The sequence below is a fragment of the Myzus persicae genome, unplaced genomic scaffold (assembly GCF_001856785.1).
Source record: "Myzus persicae strain clone G006 unplaced genomic scaffold, MPER_G0061.0, whole genome shotgun sequence".
Taxonomy (NCBI): Eukaryota; Metazoa; Arthropoda; class Insecta; order Hemiptera; family Aphididae; genus Myzus; species Myzus persicae.
Genome location: NW_019101865.1, coordinates 8,057 through 30,626, shown reverse-complemented (window position 1 = coordinate 30,626; position 22,570 = coordinate 8,057). Strand labels below are relative to the sequence as shown.

The window sequence follows — 22,570 nt, the reverse complement described above, 5'->3', positions numbered from 1 at the left end:
GTAGGCGTAATTATTTCGTGTGTTCAGGCATTTTTTAATTGGACTGTGTTTGAGTACAATGAACTATTCCGTATCTCGATAGAAGAAATATATTTACGTATGCCTTTTACTGCTAGCAATGCCAAAACGTTCGTATATAGGCATCATAAACACAACTAAACGCACATAGGACAATTCATTAGTTACAATATTTCGCTGACGCGATAAAGTGACTGGACGGAAAAGATAAGATTTTCATATACAGTTTAATAACGTACACATAAGATAAACTTAATAGTTGAGGTTTTTATTCAGGTATACCAAAATAATTCTTAATTTAAGATAAAAATTATTAATATCAGTGTCATAAAAGTGTCCGTAGCTTAGAGTGTCCTGTATTTAGAGATTCCGTTGGGGAGGTTTCACTGTACATGCAAAACCGTTTATTTTTAATTTATAACCACTGACATGGTAATTTGCAATTTTTGGCTGATAAGTAATTATTCATAATTGACATGTCCCGTTTGTAAATAAATAATCATTTACACTACTTTAGACCAGAGTTCGCTTATACGAAAAATACAAAATAGGTTTAATCATCTCATTGAAATATTCTAAAAACAGTAGAAATTTCAATTTAGAAATATTTCGATCGAGAAATTTCAAGTGCGATATCTCAAATTCGGAACCCTTAAATTTAATACCTACTATGTGCTAACGCCTTTGCGACGTGAACATTTTGTAATGATCACTAGACGCGGCAGTGGGTTGTTTGAAATACTGAAAAATGATTATTGTCGTACTTTGTGTCCATCAAATTTCGACGTCAACAGCAACGACAAAAATATAATCAAACACATAAATGCCCCCTTTTTGATGCGAACTACAAGAACTGTTTTTGACTACACCTGCGATGCTACAAATTATATATTGTTATTTCGTTGCAAATTAAATACTCCCAGTTTTGATTCGCCCACATTTTAAAGATATATTTTAGCTCAATGACCAATCGCCCAAATTCTCGATTGATAAAATTAAAAATTTCGAAGCCAGTGTTCCTTGCACAGCCACATTGCTGACAGCATATCAGATATAAACAATGGTAATTTTAATGAAACTTATTCTCGAGCTACCGAACCAAACACAAGTCCCTAAGACGATACAAATAATAATGTTGGTACGCAAATACAAAGATTTGAATGTCGAATTAAATTCTTTCTTAAGTGAATTTAAAATCCTTATCGATCTACTTGACTTACCCCTGATAACTGTCATTGACAAATTAATTTTTCAAAAATGTCAACTGACCGAAATTCCGTTTATCTAACATTTCAATATTATCATTGAACCCAAATGGATTTCTCGAAACAAAAACCAACTTAAATGTTTACTGTTTAATCAAAAAATAACCAACATTGAGATAATTGCAGAAACCCGTCTTACCAGAACAAAAAAAAAAATTGATTAAAAAACAAACTGATTAGCTGGTAATGACTGCATTTTCTCCACTAAGTGTTCAATTATTAATTCGTAATCTTTCTTTTATTTTCAAATTTACATAATTTTATGCACAGTCAATATTATAGAAAGTAAATGGTTTTTAACGATGAATATATTGTTTTTAACTCACCTTTGAGTATAGTAACTAATAAACGAATATTTTTGATGTCGACGCGTTTACTAATATAATCACTACTTGCACAGAATGTAATATTTGTGACGGTCTTATGATATGAACAATTTAGGTTCCTTAGCACACATGTCGGTACACCTCTTACGACCTTTAGGCTTTTTACCTAATCCTCTTCAAAGGTAGCAATTCAAAATAGCATTCATATTGTAACATACGATATAATGAAATTCCTCGATGGCAATAAACAAATGCTTATGATACACTTTTTTTTGTTATTTTGAAGATTGAGCAGTGGGTGAAACAATTGTATTACTATTCCGATATTACATATTTTCTTCATTTAACAATTTACATTGACTCGTATAAATAACGTGAAAGCATTTTTTAATCAAAACACCATAACTCTGCACGAGTTCCACTAAAAAAAAAAAAAAGTAGCGTTATCTTAAAATTCTTATGGTTGTTATATTAGTTTATTTTTACTTGATATTGATAATCATTTAAAACTGAAACTGTTGATCTCGGAAAGTCGGAAAACCCCTATAGTGGAATTTAATTGTGAAAATATTTAGGTGCAAGTATTTTATTATATTTTCATTTGATATTTTACAATATTATTGTTATTGTTATTGATGTAATTATTAGAATAAATACCAAACGATAAAGGTCCCAGTAGAATCTAAGAAGTTTTTGTCGATGACAAATGTATAGACAGTTAAAGGTGAGGACTTAATTATTTGCGAGACACATAAATTACTAGACAATAACATTTTATGGACATTATTCTAAGAGTATAAAAAATCAAATGTACAGATTACATAGCTTTGTTTTAAAGTTCAGAGCAAGAGAAAAAAAATCAAGTGGCTACAAAATCCGAACTCTAATCATACCGAATATTGAATAATTTAGGCTTATGTTTTTCCCGATATCCGTAATAGGCCCATCACCAAAGTATATATATTATAAGTAAAAGCAAATCCGATTGATCGTTATTTAATTTTTAACAATTTGTAATCCTAACTTTCACATGCGCACACCTCCCCAAAATCAGGAGAACTAACTTATTCAGTTTTGTACAAAATAAGCAAAAATAATATCTAGATACAACCATAGAATATGACCTTACGAAATTGTAATATTATCTAAGATAAGAGTTCACGCACAACACTGTCTGCAAGGATATCGGGGCACAGGACACAGGACACTTTCTGATTAAACGCTCAGCACTGCAGGGTTCTTGTGGTGTTTATCGTTTTCGCACAACAATAAATCGCTTTAAAAGGTTAGGTTAGTATTATATTTTTGAGAACAGTATTTTTTTTTTATACTAAATGGATGATTGAATGTTGTTCACGAAACGTATTTCGATTGAAGTAGAACACCGTATTATGTAATATTATGTTACGACGCACCCGCGCAACATTGTATGTGTAATCTAGTCTCGAACGTTTTAATGGAAAAGTCGAATTGTCAAGCAGAAAATCGACAAACGAGGTCGAAATATTATGTTGACGTTAATGGAATCGAGGTTCGTCGCTGATAACTCGTCTCGTGTATACCTACCCGGGGCTTTTCGCATATGCCTCGCGTATACGGAAATGAGACACGGCGGAAACCCTTTGACCAATTCAAATAGAAAAACAATAACTATTGCCACCTTTTGGCGCCTAGAAGTACGTGTTTGAGATTTCCGAGTGCACTATTATACGGGGACGAATAAAGTTCAAGTGAACACGGAACTGCATTGCCCACGTGTCCGACGATTGCCGCGGTGCACGCGCATTTTTCGATTAAATGTCTTGCGAACAAAGACTTTTATACCACCAGGCAGCGATAATTATTGTAAACGGAATAGAAAGAAAAAAAACCATTCGAACACACCCGACATCGTCGGAAGTGTGAGTCGACGACGATAACGGTCACTTGAACTTTTTTCATTTCCCCCCGTGAGAGTACGCTCCGCGGAAGTCGGGAGATGCGTCGTACAAGACAACCGGAAGACCCACTGGACGAGGTGGGGTGAGTATTATATTGCTATGAGATGGCGGCGGTTAGATCGATTAATCGGCGATTTATTTCACGACTGTTCCGCGAACTATAATATCGCGATAAATAATTATTAATAACCTACGAGTAACGACGTGGGTATATGTTGTAATCCGTTTGTCAGGACTAACTCGCGGTGTCGTCGTACGGTCCGCGGCACAATTCGTAAATATTTCGCGGATCAATTATATGGATCGCTCTCTCGGTATGATATTATGCCTACCGGACTGCACAGGTTGTACGCGACTATAACACAGAGTCGGCTATATTGTAATATCAGTACGATCCTTGTTATGATACACACGAGCCGAACACGCACAGATGTGTAGGTCGACAATACGACGTCATTTCGCGCAAAAGGTGGGCGACAACTAAATAATAGTATCTAATAACGAAATAAAAAACGTCGTTAGATCACAGTAATACAAACCGGTATGTCTTGCGATAGCACAGTACGTTAAATACGAGTTATTTATAACTAGAGCGCGGATTTTTATGCACTAAAAAGTATCAAAATATGCCATAGAATATGCAGTAAAAATCATGAAAATATGCAAAAACATGCAGTAAAAATCATGGAATTCGTTTTTTTTATTTATTTAAAATTTTACAAATTAAACTTCTTATAACAATTAATTACTTAAATACTAAAATATTAAATACTTATATAGATTTCTCTTTAAATTTTTTAATTTTATTTACTATTAAAATGAATGATCATATGCATTTCAAGTTTTTCTTCAGTGAAGCTATGACGTTTATCAGTTAACATATTTTTAAATACTGAAAACGAACGTTCGACATCAACCGAAGTTGTTGGGGCATATTTGAAGCAACTTATTATTTTCGGGTCTTGATAAACATCTTCGAGCTGAACGTTTTCGCCTGATAGTACTGCATTTATTTTTCGTAGAATTTCTAGACCTTCATTTGTATTGGAAAGCTCATTTAATTTTGTAGTAAGTGTTGCACCTTTTGGCCCAGGAATAGAATTAATTTTTTCTTTGATTTCGTCAATTATTGAAAAGCTTTCATGTAAAGTCATATTTTGAGTTTCCAGTTTTTTATTAAGTTTACGTCGTGCCCATAAAATGTAATTTTAATTTTTCTACTTGATTATACTATATTATTTTATACATTTTTTTAAATTTTTGCTTCAATATGCAATAAATATGCAATACATTTTGAATTTTGCCTAAATATGCAAAATTATGCAATAACATTGAAATATGCAAAAATATGCAAAAAAAAATTTCACCATTTGCTTCAAATTATGATGATTCGTAGAGAATACTGACAAAAATCCAAAAATATTAAAAGGAAACAAATATGCAATTGCATAGAAATCCGCGCTCTATTTATAACCATTGGAAATTGACAATGTTTTGACTGCGTAAATGAGAAATTAAAAGAAAAAAATGTACTTATACCAAATAATAAATAGAAAATTCTAGAATATTCTGGTTGGTTATCGTCGGTGACACACTGCACGATCGCGTAGTCTAGGAACGAAACCCATATGGTATTTAAAAAAAAAAAAACACAATATCATGATAAATCTAACCTACGCATTTGTGTGGGTTAGTAAGCAATGAGAACTGAGACAAAACTCGGGCTCGGTTTTTAGTCGATACGCATATGAGAGCGGGATAGGTGAAAATTGCTACGATGATAATTATTTGTTGGCTCCGGCTGAAAGGGATATAAACAATAGAAAAAATGGTCTGTCTATTAAATATAAAATTTTGTAGGATTTTGAACAAGATATTATGTCTGTAAAAAAAAATTGTGCTGAACACGATATTGTCGATATCTTTTGGCTGCTGTAAGCGTAAAAGCGATTATTATGATATCATGAGAATTGTCGAAGGTGAATATAACCGTAATAATAATACAAACAATTCGATGATAAAATATTATTTAATATTAGCAATATTGCAGATTCACTATGAATGTTCACACCGTTTTTTCTTCAATTACGTAGTTATTTTAAACCTGATGGTATACATTTTTCAATATTTATTTAAACACCACATTTTCTAATTATTAAGATATGTTTAACTATTCAAGGAGTTTCCTGTGAATATAAAATAATCTGCTGTGGTTTTTTTTAAAAATTAAAATGTATTAAAACAAAAATTCGAAAAAGTCAATTTTTAAATTTTTAACTTTGTGCGCACTAGAGTTATGGGGTTTTAAAAATAATAGTGATTTATATAAACTCATCGAAAATTATTACAGTTTGCAAATACGTCCCAAGTAAAATAAATACTATATCCTATATGATATATTTTTTGTGTTTTCGTAAATCCATTTTTAAGGACTTTTAACCCTATTATAATTTATAAACATAATGATATCTGAGAAACTTCTCGATCGAATAATTATTTGAAACTTAGCGCAACAACATTTTCAAAAAATAGTTCACTACTCAATTTACAGTGAAAAAAGAATGATTTTTGTTTGAAAAAAAAACAGAAGTTTGAATTGCCAATAGAGACTCCTTCGGTAATATTTTTTTAAATTTCGAGAATTTAATAACGGTCTTTTGGTAAATTAAAAAAAAAAAAATCCAAAAACCAGAATATTATTATAATTAATTAGGTCTTATATGAAAAAAATGGGGGAAAAACGTGATTGGGGAATCCTCTGTGCATGGGCCGACTACGTGTACAGACGTTACACGAAAACGAAACCGTTGAACGCATAACGTTTCACTGATCGCATTGAAAATTGACCAAATCGAGAGAGAATTGCCGGGACGGAGGAGTGAACATTTTCCTCACACATACACACTCTCTGCATGTGTCTTTTTATGTACAATTTATCTTTGCATTATTGCGTAATACCCTGTAAATAATGCGAAATGGAGCTGGGAATTCGAAATGGCAGAGAGGTTCGTTATTTCTAAGCGCACACCCAAGCTATGCACCTACAACAAGCATGATATTATTCTGTCTCGTTTCTCGTGTCGGAGACTGTCGCCACCGATCGTACGACCATAAAAAATGCGTCGTCGAGCTCGGTGGTTTGAAAACATATTATTATTTACAGTGACACAGTGTAATATTATGTATAACACGAGACGCACAGAGGGCGGTTCATATTGTCTGCCCCCAATCCCATTCGTCCGTTGTTTCTTTCGTCTTCCGAAAAACTATTTTCTCTCATAATAATATGAGAACCAACATCTATTTGCCTCACCCGCTGCACAACAATCACTGCGGAGGAGAGTATTTATTTATTTACTTTAGACATTTTTGCGCGCCTGCTTATAATACAATTCCAAATTCCAACGAGTAGTCTTAGTGGTATGAAACTTTGTGTAAATACTGATGGCACGTCCAGAAACTTCGAGAACATAAAGGCCGATTTGAAAATAATAACAACCAATGTACATCGATTACTAGTTCGCAATATTTTTTTTCTAGTGGTCCTAGATATGTTATTATGTATATTTATTTCACTTAATCCATATAGAACATACTCGAGTCCCCATAACTCAAGGCAAAATGCATCACCGTTTGCGTACCTACTCTAAGACTATGCGTTCCAAGTACAAAATTCGTTTCTTGTAACAAATATTTCAAAATACAAGACATTTAATTTGTATTTCTTATCGTTCAGGCCATTTTATTCACGAGCGACGCACGTATTAATGCATTGTACAAACTTTTAATGTTAATTAGGTAATTAAAAATATTATATCAAAAAACACAGTGATCATAATATTTGCTTTCATAGTAGTTTTTAAGTATTTTCATCCGTACCAAAAGCCAATCGTTCTATAGATGAAAGCAATAACGTATCTATATTATATCTCTAGCGATTATCGATTTGGTCGGTTTGAGATACGTCGCATATATTTCCCGTATATTGTTTATTTACCTCGCGTAACTAATTTTAAAAAAGAGGCACTTTAAGGATATTTTTGGTTATTTTTTTTGATAGTTTTTAACGCAATTATATCCAGACCTTGTTAATAAGTAAAAACTCAGAAAATTCTCATTTGCAGTTCAATTTTGGTACAACAAGATTTCCAAAGTGCCCACGTGAAACACATTAGTTAATGTCAACTCATGAATACTATACTTAAAAATGGTAAAACAATATATTATGAGTATATTCAAAACTATAGGCTTTAAGAATATTTGGAAATTAAAAAAATCAGTGTTAAAATGAACTCTCTCAATTTAACGAATATAATTAGGGTTAAGCGTGTTTGGAGTGAATCATTCTGTACTCGAGATGTCCCATATACGTATAACAACAACTAACGGTAATTACTTCAAAACTTTTGAGAAAAACACTATTAATATATCATTAAAATATTAATGTCATCGAAATATTTTTTTTTAGGTAGTTTTATTTCGCTGAACGACAATACACTTTTTTGATCAAATGTAAAAGAACTTAATGTTTTCATAACTGCTGTTTCGCAATGCAATTAAACTATTAAAAAATAAATATAATTTTTTGAAATAATTAATGAACGTGGACTCGTCTTCACTGGATCACTTTTTATATTTTATTATATGCGCCCGTACGGCTGTGAGTAAAAAAAAAAAAAAAATCGAAAAGAAAATAATGGCTACACATTACATAGTGTATTATGAGAGTAAATGGTATTGTAACACCCTTAGACGGAATAATATTTACGTAGAATTAACATAACAATATAACCATACGACTCGGTGCCGGTGTCAACGACTCGCCGTTAATATTGTGTGTGTTATTTTTCAACGCTTGGATGGGAAAAATTCGTAAAAAAATATTCTTAACCGAGCACCAACCGAGTTAATATACAATTCAAAAACGGTTTATTTGGCTCTGGTCCAATCGATTATTGATTACGGTATATGGTATCCGCGCGTTCGCAGTGTACATATTATACGTATAATATGTGACGACGGCGCCAAGGGCGGAGAACGGTTACGAGAAAAATTATCGCTAAAAGTGTTTTCGTAGCGAGGACATTGCTTTTGATTAAAAACGGACCATGGTCTTTTCCGAATTATCACAAATGTTTGTCGTCGAAGGTAGTGCCACAAATGCCATAAAAAGTATTTAATTAAAAAACGAATTTCCGTCGACGCTTAAGTAGAATACCGTTTTCAGAAAATCGTATACGTTTCTAGTCAAAAACTACATAGTTATAATATTATTTTAGTATAAGCCAGAACAAATCCAACGTCGCTTTCTAAAAAACGATTATGGCACCTAAGCTTGGTCCTGCAAACGCCTACTCCTTGGATACCATGGCCATAGATCTGGGTCGAGAACAACAACTGGCTTCCAGACGGCTGTCCAATGACCTAGCTTTCATGCTTAAATTAATTAAATGATAAAAAAATATCGTGTCCGGACTTTTTAAAAATTCCAGACTTTAGGTTTCAGCCTTCAACTGATAATATTATAATCTAATTCCATCTGGAGTTTCGCCTTTTAGATGCACATGTAACACTGCATTGACTGGTTTTGAATTTTCCATTGATTCGCATGTTCAATCGAACAGAAGTATAATGTGCAATCAAAAGTGGAGTGCCAGAAATTTTAAAGAGGAGGGGGGAATATGTAATTACCAACAATGCGTTTAAATTAATTTTAGTCAAAGACACAGATAAGGGGATTTATCGAACAATGGTGCCATGATGGTGAGATGTAACCACTAATCCTGATACGTAACTAGACTAATCAAACTCAATTAAGCTAAGTGCTTACTGCAGTGATCAAAGTAACAGTTTGAGCATTATGATTGTTATTAAATTAGTGTGTCAAACAAAATAAATAAAGAAATAAATAAATAAAAATAAAAAACAATGTTCTGAATGTCGTTTTACTCGAGTCTAAATTTTGACTACACTCGTCGTATCCACATAAAGCTGTGTCGATTTTCGATTTTTAGACTCAATGAGTAGCAAGTGAATGTATTGTATTTACAACGATGTGTGTTTTTGATCTGTTTGTCATAAACATATGAGGTGGTGAAAATGCTTCGATTTTCAACATCAGCAATTTTTCTGATAAGAAATTGAATCTAGTTCTTACATTAGAGAAGTCAAGATTGAAAAATCACGGTGGTCTTAGAAAACGTTGGAAAGAAATACAAATGATTATTCTTACACAAAACCAATTTTTGGAAAAATCGTTTTTATTTTTTGGGTGTAACTCAAGTCGTAGTCATCATATCGGTATAGTTGACCTAATAATAAATTCACCTGCTCTTTGGCAGTAAAACTTTAAAAAATGTGTCATAATTAAGTCAACTCTATACTAAAGTCCACAATGAGTATTTTAATAAACGAGGTGGAATATCTGTAATCTGATCTCCGATCTGTTGAAAATATATTTATTTATTTCCGATAGAATTACGAAACCAGAACAATATTGGCCTACAGTTAAACTGACATTTCAATACCCAGCATAATATGCAACAAACTCACGTAATAGGTAAATTTCATTTAAAAAAAAAAAAAAAAAATGAATATTTATAATTATACCATGTAAAGGATAACACGGAGTGTCGTATATTTAATATTGATAGACTAGGGTTTTTGGTCCCCAGTTACAATTGAGTGAACTAGCAATTAACGCATAATATTAAAAAGTAAAGAATGGAAAATGGGTATCACTGTGCAGTGCATCAGGTGTCGTGTGGATCATTGTTGAATGTTGGACGCGTTAAATATTTGAATTTAATGGAACCGTTGAATAGAAAAAACGATTCTGAGCAAAGAAGGCGAGTCGGCATATAAAAATCCGATTTTTAATGTATCATTTACTGAGAAACATAATATGATTATTTGTGTCTAATGAAGGGTAACACGGCGCGTCGTATAGGCAATAGCGATACACCTTTCCGCTTCTAGCGTTCCTAAGAGGGCTGGTACTAATATTACATATTGTAGACAATAATGGGAAAGTGGTTCCACTCTGGCCAACATTGTTGTCGTATGTGGGTCACTGCATTGGATGCGTTTTGATTTAATAAAATGAAATCCTTGCGTAAGAAAAAATTCCTTAGCAAAGACGTACAGTCTTCTTGTGTTATATACTAAGACGTATATTATAATATTATTACTATATTCACGTAATTTATATTACTATTATTAAAACAGTAGGTTAAATTAATTATTGGCGAAAGCATTGCACTTGCGAACGTGTGTATATAACATAATAATATACTTTAAAATATTCAAGTACCGACGAATAATATTTTTTTATTGCAACGAGATTGTTATTCTTTGTTCGAACATCTAATTTAAAAAAAATATTTCATACTTGTATCATTATTTTTATACTCTACACAAACTATTTAAATTGTCCTTGCAATTCAACATACCTACATTTTTTTCGCACTTGTTGTTGCACAATCTCTCTTTGACCTAATTTGAATAATTAATTAAAACGAATAAGCTACTTTTTGTTCTTCTTTCATTTCTTAAATTAACATTAAATCAAATTTTTTTGGACATTTTGAGAGTGAATATTCGTAGTTTTGGACATTTTTACAGTGGAATTTCTCGATTTTTGAGACATTTTTTTCCGATATTCTTAGTTTTTGTAGGCTACAGTTGGGCAGGAGGTGCAAGATTGTGCGAAAAATTGAATTAATGAATAAAATAAAACATAGCAAACTTATAATAATGCGCCGTTGAGTAGTGTTCTAAATATTTTATGAACACTGCAGTCGTCCCAAAGTATTTAAGTACTTACGTCATGTCCTAGGGAGCTATTTTTCTTGCAGAGCCTTCGAATTTTAAAAAGGATTTTACTCGAGTCTTCCATTTATGCAATGTCATCGAAAGTTGTAGGCACCAATGTCACGTGTTTCCCACATCAAATTCCGACTTGAGTATACACATCCTATATAAAGTCTCCGTGAGATGATAAATGAAACGAGTGCATTATTGTGTCTGCGCGAAATGTGTTTGGATGATACGAAACAGTACAGTGAACCATATTATAGGTACTGCAGCAGTGTGACGTTAACATACCAGACATAACATATTATTGGTAACAATAATGATGATATATAGAACCAGTGTCGTGTAAACAAATTTTTCCGGTCGAATGGAAATTGTCGACCATCGTCGTCCACTCTGATAAATTATTGCAATAACTGTGTACGAAATCAAGCGATACCAGTAAATTCCCGTTAGTAAACACGGTATCTGTCATAATATTACTGTCGATATAATATTTTTGCTTCAATAATAATAGCAAAGTGAAGACACACATTTGATTGCCATTCGACTTCAGTGATACCTTTCTACGATTAGCTTATAACTACACACACCCACACCCATACACAAATCATACGTGTTTTACACAACAAGCGATGCGCAGCCATAGACAGTATTTCCCTGGCGATCACTACCACTTCTTTTCGATTTATTACACATTTGCAAGCCCAGCTAGTCCTCTATAATTTTGTATCCATGTTGTTGTCGGGGCCCGAAATCATGTGTGTGTTCGAGGACGAGTATTACTACGCACGCTCCTGGGCCTCACAATTATTTTCAAACGTTGTGAATTTTCAAACGAACGAGTCGTACTTCAATCGGACATCACACAATTTTGCACTATCACAAAACACGAACCACTTGAATTGTATAAAAGTTTTCTAAAAAATAGATTTACAAATCTTCTGTATATTATATAAAGGAAAGTGTACTTTATCAATAATCAACGCAGAGCTGAACCTATTTGAGCTATCGACTTGAAATTTCGACGATAGATTTTAAACAAAATATTTTTTTTCATCGGGCTCTAAGAAAGGATTTTTCAAAATTTTGATTTTAAAGGGTTAAAATCGGTAAAAAAATAGAATAATAATATTTTGTTATTTCTTAGTAAATTTATAAATTATTTACCTATTTCTCTTACTCGATGCATTGCGCTTATCGCTTATCATTTAAATCAGATCATTTCACAATGAAATCAATCGGAAGATCAATGAAAAATTGTATGGTGAGTTTTTTGATAAATGTTTGTTCATCATGGTTAGTTTAAGCGATCACGCTTAAAATTTAAAACAAACTTAAGTCACCCGCGGGCCGCCATGCCATACAATATTATGTGTATAGGTATACAATTTGCAGGTTTATTTTAATTAATAACTAATTTTCCTCTCAACTTTCTGGACTTGGTATTTTTTTAAATTTGTTGGTTGCCATTGGTTAATCGGACAGATCAGGTTTGAGAATGCATCAAATCGAATTTTAGTACATTGCCTAACAAAGTGGCTGTTGGCTGAGTTACACTTGTAGCCGCTCGTCGATATGTACACAATCAAAATAATTAATACAATTAAAGTTAAACATATTATTCACACAAAACACTATATACCCGCACTTAGCCGGGTTCGCAATCCACCACAGGTAGATAGCCTACCTGTTAATATACTGCTTACATTATCACAAGCGAGTCTCGAATAGAGTTGGCATTTTGTAAAGGGCAACGAAGTGCAAGGGGTGAGCTGGAAAAGATATAATAATGATGCAATAGATCTTTGTTTCCACACGACACTACGTCAGTTAATTTGTCTACTGAAGATCGAACGTAAAAACGGCTGAAACCGCTACATTTGTGACGTAGGAATACTTGCCGAAATTATAAACAACAAACTAATAATTAAGGTAATATTTGTATTGAGTTGAGAGTTGTATGGGAAACACGTATTAGCTCAAATATACAAATTGCGTTATCGAAAAATAATAATTTTCCTATCGATGTGCGATAAACTTGTTAAACTATACAAATTATAATTATAAGTATGAGATATCATTTTTTAATAACAATAAATTTGTAAATATTTTTATTATTATTACTTTTTTTTTGTTTTTAAAAGATTTTTCAAAATTAGACCCCTAAGGGGGTAAGAGGGTTTGTTTTTATACAGCCATGTAATACACGGGCAACGCCGTGACGGGACAGCTAGTTGATTGTAGTGAAATGTTCGAATACATATTTTTAAAATATTCACCATAGTTTATAATAGGTAACAAAAGTCATTTCATTTGTCAGGTCTTCCTGTCACGCTCTTCACATGCAATATTATGTCACGTCGATCGACGTTAATCGTCTGGTGATTTTTTGGCTGTACCTTTTACTCGCGACAAGATAAGTTCACAAATAAAACTACGACACTATAAACGCGGTCGGCATAAATAATTTCCAGCGCGAATAGCTCTCTTGCCCGACGTTGTTTGCCAGTCGGACGTTTTTCAAACACCATTGAGTAAACTGTTTTTTTTTTATTTTAGTCGAAATACCTTTTGTCGACAAATTAGGAGTATAAACCGTACCTGGGCGTACGTATAGTATTCCAAAAACTACGGCAGTAATTACACCTACACCTACCAATTATTATTATACCGATTTCGCATGTTTTTTAAATGTTAGTGGCGCCGTATCGACGTTCTGGATGTTAATGTTATGCGTGTCTATATTGTATAGCAATAATTTGCAAAATAGATAATATATAAAATTATATACGAGTTTATATATGTATAATTTAACCATAACAATGTTGACCTGTCCTCTAGAATATCATTATTAATTCAAACAAATCTCTCCCCCCTCCTCACCATGCCCGGGCGACGCCTATACACAGTACAATCACATTAACTGGCTGCACTATAATTTAATTGCTCAGTTTTTGATGTCTTAGACTTAGACGAACACGGAGATTTTTAGTATGCGATACAAAATATTTATTACAACGCTATTTGTTTACGAAAAAATGTAAATAGTTATTATTTCGTATCGTAAAATACGAAAATGACAGTTTACGAATTTCCAAGTTTGTAACCATCTGAAGGTTTCAACTCTGGTACAGGGCATCTCTGTAATTGAATGTTTTTGTATTATTTTTTAACGTATATAATTAATTACTCATAAAAAATAAAAATAATACTAAAAATTGTCAATATATACATATATTAGTGTTTAAATAAGAAAAAAAACAAACGTTCATAGCCAGAATTGTATTAGAATATTAGGTATTGTAAATATGTTGAAAGTTGAAACAACGAATGTAAAATGTTGCATAAGTGTGGAACAGTAGACAGCAAAACCGTGACTCACTAATTCTTAAAAACTTTTATAATATTGAACAAACTAAATTACTCGATATTCAATAATTAGAAGTATGTTCAAATATTATTCTGTCTGGGAAAAACATGAAAAACGTGTTGTAGTCGTTTAAAAAAAAGATAAATGTCAGTCAGTTTTTTTACAAAAAAAAGTGAATTTAATTAATTATTTGATGGTTTTATATTGAAGATACTGTGTTCCAATGACATAAAATTAGGTTTGAAAAGAAAAACGTTTCCGATACACATATGTTTCCCACCCATAAAAATTTAGGTACTGTTCGGTAGTAAAATCCAAAAATAAGACCACGGGGTAATCAGTTTAACGTAAGACACCTTTTGTTCTACAAAACTCTTGAGTTATTGAAAATATTTCTTTTACTATATTTGATATTTTTGTTTTTTTGAATTTTGTACTCTTTTCAATGGTATAATACATTTTTAAATTCATATTTTTAAGCAGCTTATTATTTTTAGTATTTCGATCTATAGAAATCAAATTTCGAATAAGTATATTTACCACGACGAGAGGAGTAGTGGACCAATATTTTGCACCTTGCAAAAGAGTTACCACGCACTCCTGTGCAACGCCACTCCGATAAATTAAAATTTTTACCGTATTATCCATAAGGAACTCGTTAAGTAATAATACAAAAATTATTCTGATTCATTAATTAAAAATCAATTTGTCATTAAAAAATGTTTTTAAAAAATGATTACGATAAAAAATTAAAAAATTAATATCTTAGAAATATGGGGTGTTTAAAAGGCGTACGAATTATGAAAAAAAAATATGAATATATTTTCCAAAATTCACTTATTGAAATATTGGATGTCTTGCGCTAAATGGGTAGTGCTGTACAAGAAATACTTGCTTGCACGCAGCACTTGTGGTATAGGTCAACTAAATTTAAATATATAATATATTTGATTTTCACGTATTTTTCGACGTTACTTTTTTTTGGATTTCACGTTCGATATGTTCAAATATGGATTTCACTCACCAATGGACGGTTCGGAAGAGTTTCTGGTGCCGTCCGCCGATATCGATCGCGCCTGCCCCGGCGACAGACCGTACAAATCGCTATACTTGTCGTGCTGGTTGGCGTCGATCGACTTGGACCTGAACTTGGATCTATTGAACCGGGTCCTCATGGCGCCGAAAAAGTCGCGTTTCTTCTTCCTGCTCCGGCCGCGGTCGCCTGGAAAACAGAATATGCAGATAGAGCAACGGTATCATAATTTGTGCGGGAGCTTCCAGCCACTGCAGTGATGGACAAAATACTTATCCAAACAATTATCTATATGGTAGTTTCACCATCGCCATATAGTAAAAAACTCGTTTCTAACTAGACGATGCAATAGTTTAGAAAAATTAACCTCCTATGCCTCCTCATCATCATCATCAAAAAAAAAAAAAAATACATATGCGAATAAAATAAAACAAAATATCACAACTAGATGATTTTCCTCAGATAACCATATATTGTTTAAATTTGTAGCCTTATACTTCAAACTATGTTTGTACGTGTGTGCTTCTACGCGGTTTATAAAATAAAACAAAATATGTAGTCTTGTATAAGTGCAAGTATAGGCATCATAATACGAGTTGAAAACGTATTTATTTTAAAGTCACACAACGAATTACTGTTTTTTTTTTTAATCCAATATAACATCTAGCCTAAAGAACCAAGAACCGTTTCGTGACATGAAGTAACTAATCAGTTAATTAAATAAACGTACGAGTTGAGTTAATTTTCTCCCGACATATTTATTATAATCGATAGCCAAATAACGGATTAAAAATATATTATATTATTGAACACAAATTATTGCCTATAGTATAAATAAATAGAATAATATTTACGATAGCATTTGTATTGTAAATAATAAATAGTAAGAGTGTTGGAGTGTTGGGTGCACCATTTTTAGATTTCTATAGAAATACAACTCAACATTAAATAGCACAGTATGTGAAACAATTAATGACTAAATAACAAAAAAGTATAATATTTAATGTTACAAATAAGGGTCGTCACTTTTTTACCTAAGTGGACTACATTTTTTAATCAGATTTTCGTTGAGAGTCATATTTAAAATTAAAATAAACATAATTAAAACTACAGTTTTAACAACTAGTATTGATACATATTTTATATTGTGTAATCATATCATGAGTTCCATTGCACTTAGTTTTCTTTATCGACTAATTCTGAACAATAAATATTACTAGGAAGGGAAAAGTTTTAAAAAATTGAATGTATTACAAATGTTTCGAATAAAAAAAAACCTATGTGCGAGTGAAAATGACTCACATATTTAGTTTCTAATGTGATTTTTAAGTTTTATACTCTGCTAATTTATTTATATCCGCTTTCGTGTTGCATGTTGATATTTGCAGAACTCCTTTCGAGTGTTCGTCACTTAGTATGGAACAATATTTATATTTTCAATATTTGACAAGCAAAATTGACGTCTGCTCACGAATATCGTTAGCGTGCTACCGACTAATATAAGTACTTAGTCAATTTTTTTGGAAAAACTTTTTGTACCTTTTAAATTATACATTTAGAAAAGACTTGAATAAAACAAGTATAGGTTATTGATTTTTTTAAAAGCAATTTTAAGAACATCGTTGTTTTTCAGGTCTATGACTTCAACATCACAAATTAGTTTCGATATAGTCTATGTCAACAGAAAACGGGTTTTGAAACAACATATTTATTTTCGTGTGTACACATAATTTGTATTGAAAACTCATTTTGTGGGTACTCAATTATATTTCAAAAAATATTATCAATAGCTTTCCAAAATAAAGTTGATTGGATGATTCGATTACAATTTTACAACGAGAAATGATCGAAACGTTGTTCACGCTGTTCATGTTTGTGTAATAATTTTAATTTCATTTGAAACGATTTTACATCTAAAAACATTTACCTGAAAATAATATTTTTCATTGCGTTTGAGATTCGTATTCAACTCATTCAATAAAATTGTTTATTGATTAAATAATGTATACTTAACAAATAGTTAAAATGGCGATGTTAAGAATTCATGTTTCATATTTACTCTTTTCCGAAATAAAATATTTATTACTTTCGATAAAAACAATGCATTGTAAAGAATAACTTTGCATTTTTTTTATCTTTCCTGCCTAATTTAATCATATTTAATGTCAATACTCGTATTTTATTAACAGGGTATAAGATAGACACGTCGGCATGAAAAAAAATTTTAAAAGTACTTATTACAAAGTACTCTGATTTTTAACTAAGTTGAAATACTTTTTTGGACATCTCTACTCTAGTCAAAAGACTAAAAACATTAAAAATGACTTAAGTGTTAAACTGAACTTACATTTGCCCATGTAATCTGCACTTAAAGAGGTAAAAAAAAAAACAAGTGCATTTTCCAACTTCACGTGTACATAATATGCGTTATATATCTGTATATAAAGTGTATAGAATTTCCATAAATATAAATAAATGTCATAAGTTTAGAAAAAAACAAACAAATTTACAACACAGTTATTGCAGATTCGGGGATCGACAACTTGGTTGTCTGACGTTGTGTGGTTTACGATTTATTTTTTCAGTTTGAAACATTTAACTCACAAAATCAATTTACTTATTGCTGTCAATTCGAAAAGTATGTAACCAATTGTAAACTATTCACTATTTTTTTTTTTTTTTATTATGGCTTACAGACGTATTGCCAACGTTATGTCAAATTAAATAATATGTATGACTGAGAAGGTGTTTTTTCTTAATTTAATGTAAGACACGGGGATTGCTAAAAACTTTATAAATTAGTATGCTGATAAATACAAATATACGCATTCAGCTGTATATGTTTTTTTATTTTATTAACTTTTATTAGGGGCATCAATAGCAAGGTTATTTGCAGGCGTCACATTTTTTTTTACATTGGAAAAGAAAGAATTTACATTAAATTAAATTGCACTAAATTATTCAATCATCATTAAATATATTTATATTGATTAATTTGTTGGACGTCTCGGGAGTGTCTCGTATAAGATCTCTGGTAGTTGCAGTTTGATGCGAGCAGTATATTATGTTATTATTATATTTACAAAACTGACTTCGCAATAAAAAATCTTAGACATCGTAGGATCATAAAATATTTTGGTTTTGAAAAATTTAGGAAAACACTCTCTGCAACCCGTTTTGAACTCAAATTGTTATCTTATTTCAAATTGTGATTTAAAATGATTTGTATAGACAACTTGAAATTGTCTTTTTACAGATTTAATTAAAAAACTGATGTTAAAATATCGGAATACGGACTTCAACGTGAACTGCAGAATATTCCACTCTATTAATTCCAATAAAAATAAATAAATTTAGTAAATTAATCAGAACGTTTGTGTAAGATTGTATTTTTGAGAACAAAACTACCTTGGCACAATTGCGCTGTTAGCCGGTTTTGGAGAAAAAAATCATTTTATAAGTAATACCAGTGATGTGAGTCTCGTAAATTTACCATGTAAAATTTTACCGGTAAAGTAAATTTACCGTAAAATTACAAAAAACAATTTACAATTTACATTTTTTTTACCACTCAAACAGTTGAGTGACCACTTTATTTGTATGTCTTTGTATTTTCTATCAAGATATTAGGATTATAATACAAATTAGGATTTTTATAAAATGATAACGACAGTCACGTGATACGAATTATTGTGTTATGGTGTACTTATACTATAAGTTGTTTTTTATTTTTTTATTTTTTTTGAAACAGATTAAAATTATTTTTGTTTTATATTTTACTATGATAAATTAATAATTATTAATTGTTATCATTAATAAAGGGATTAAATACTAATACTTTATTTTATATTTATCTTGCTTCTTTATATTATAGAAAAAATTATTGAAAAAATTCAACAGGTACGCTATAATTTGAATTTTAATAAAAATTTACCAGTTTTACCGTGTGTATTACTGTAATACACATCATAATTTAATAAAAATGTTTTTATTTTAGATATGTATATTGTATGTAGTTACTTAAAGTTTATAAAATATGATAGGTATGTTGTTTAAATTACAGTTTTTAAGGGGAAGTTGATAATTGTTTGTATCGAATCAGCCTATAGTCGAGAGCTGTAGTTTTTGTTTGATAAGGACAATTTTGTTTTATTTTAAAGTTATCATAATTAATGCAAACATGATTCACAGTTAGGCCATATCATATTGCAGGTTCTTTTTATTATATTAATTGAGAAACTATTTGTAAGTTTGGTAGAATTGATATGTATTCTGACTAATAGTACTTTTACAGATTTCCTATTAAGAATTGTCCAAGGACGTGACCTCTTTTTTCCTTGTAGTTTGATATTTTTGAATTTATTTAATTTAGTCTCGTGATTCAATGAGGGTAGGTGCCTATATGTATATATATGTCACATTTAGAGATGGTTATGAAGTTTCTAACGGTAATTTGATGATGATTTGCTCTTTTTGCAGCTGATATTCAGCTTTCTCATTTCCCTCGACGCCAAAAATGAGCGACGAAATGTTTTTTTATTTTATTCAAGCTCATTTTCCGAGACAGAATTTCGTGCGTGACTCTTGTACGACCTACCCGAAACTGCAAATAACGAACCTATGACTTATATATTTTCTCATAATATAGTCACATGATATACGACGCACAGACAAAAATGCCTCTTTAAATCCAAAAATACCATCGTTACGGTGACGGGTTACCCGACGTGGGTGTTCAAAACAATATGGAAAAGTTTGTCAGCCGTCACATTTTTGTTTTAAATTCTGAGTGAAAAAATGAATGAATTGATTTTACAAAGATGCGGTTTTTCTTTCCAAATTATTTAAAGTCAGATTTTGGACGAAAATCATCGAAAACTCGAAAACTGTTTTTCAGTTAGAAATTCATATTTTTTTTTATATCTTACATTAGCAAGTTTATTAGAAGATTCACCATAAGTTTTTTTACCTTCAACAAAAAAAAAGTTTACTGGAACCAACCTAACCTAACTGGGAAGTAACATTCACTATTTATGAGCGTTTGAAGTGAAGTGCAAATTTTGAAAAAAATTAGTCAAAATGATTACGAATATTTTCAAATGTTTTTCTTAACTAAACATTTATGAAATTTTCATTTTTTTTTTTTTTGACTGGATTGTAAATTAAAAATTAGATTCCTCATAAATAGGTCATATTGCAATTGCAACCAACAATTTTAAGAAAATATGTGAACTCATTTTTTTTTGTATACTTATTTTTATTTGAAATTTGGATGAAATTAAATATTCAAACAAAAAATAACAATTTTAGTTATTCTGTTGTAATATAAAAATATTTTTGAGTTGTATTATTTTATACACAAAATTGCATCTTTAAGTGAAAAGAATTTGACAATAATCAATTAAACCTACCGCATAGATGGTAAGACAATCAATTTTAAAAGCGACAATATCATGAAACACACTTAGACATATACGGTGAACAGACCGTCAGAATCGCTTTTCGTACCAATACAAAGATTTCACATAATTTAATTCAAATCCGACATGTCCGTTATTGTGACCCCTCTGGTCACTTATTGTACAACTGAACGGTACCCACTTACCCATCTTTGTTTCATAATAATACGTGTTACTCATCAGTCCCTTCCACGATAGAGCGGGGAGAGAATCAAAGTATCGTTATTGCCTATATACCTCGCCGTGTTACCCGTTATCGAACATACTGGTTGACATTGAAAATAAATTATATTTTATATGTACATAATATGTGTGGACTTGGTAATATAGGATGATGGAACGTCTTCGCTCAGAATTGTATTTCGTACGAAATGTTTTATTGTTGACTTCAAATTTAATAAAAATACGTATACTACGCAATATGAGTTAAACAACGCCTAATGTACCATCGAGTGGTACCCACATCTTTTTTTATATTTGTATTATTTTATTTCGGAAATTATATCGTTCGTCATAATGTATTATTGTGTGTCGTATTCGTTGAGATTTGTCGTAGTATTTTAGGAGTGTCTTTTGGAGATGTACACTTCTGTTTTTCGAATAAGAGTATCTTTCTCTTTTGCTGTACATTATCTAGCAAATCGTTTTTATGGAAGTTCGGTAGCGTTAAAGTTAAAGTCGAATGGTAAGTTTTTAAGTTAATTAAGTATTTATGCCAATAATAATAATAATTTTCTTTCAAAAACGGTTTACAAGAATAAGACTAGATGAAATATTGTAAATGTATATTTATAATAAACTTGGGCATTTTACCAATTATTAATATCGTCTTATTAATGTTAATCACTAACAATTGTAAATAGTTATAACTCTCATACTATCTTCTAAATTCATTATCATGGACATAATGTATTATACATAGTTCACAATGTTAAATAATTCAAAAACTATGTGGTCGTTCGAATTTTTAATTAGGTACAAGGGTACAACAAGATTTTCCGAAAAAATAATCCTTTAAAACATTTACAGTACAACAAGGGGTTTTAATTTGGAAGACAAAAGTTCGTAAGGTCACTGGACTCTAACTCATTGGAGTGTGGAAAAAAATCAATTATTTAAAAACATGGTTTTAAAGTATAATTTTAAAATTTCAAAAACTATTATTCGAATAACTTTAATACGAAATTGGTGGTGAACCATGAACCACCCCGTACCAGGCATGTGCACTCTCTGTGGCCACCAATACCGTTTGTTATAATATGCTCTGTTTTTATCTGGAGAAAACATATTTTCGGATAGCCGTGACTTTAATCGTTTGTTATATGTATATATATATATATT

At 31.1% G+C, this 22,570-nt stretch overlaps 1 protein-coding gene across 1 annotated transcript in view; it reads right to left on the bottom strand.

Moving 5' to 3' along the window:
- The window catches only part of LOC111030615, a 37,296-nt gene extending 21,341 nt beyond the window's left edge, over positions 1-15,955 (bottom strand). Inside the window, exon 1 of the mRNA XM_022310201.1 lies at positions 15,762-15,955. Within this exon, the coding sequence (XP_022165893.1) occupies positions 15,762-15,912 (151 nt within the window). The 5' untranslated portion in view covers positions 15,913-15,955. The remainder of the gene's footprint in view (positions 1-15,761) is intronic.
- Positions 15,956-22,570: the final 6,615 nt, after the last annotated feature.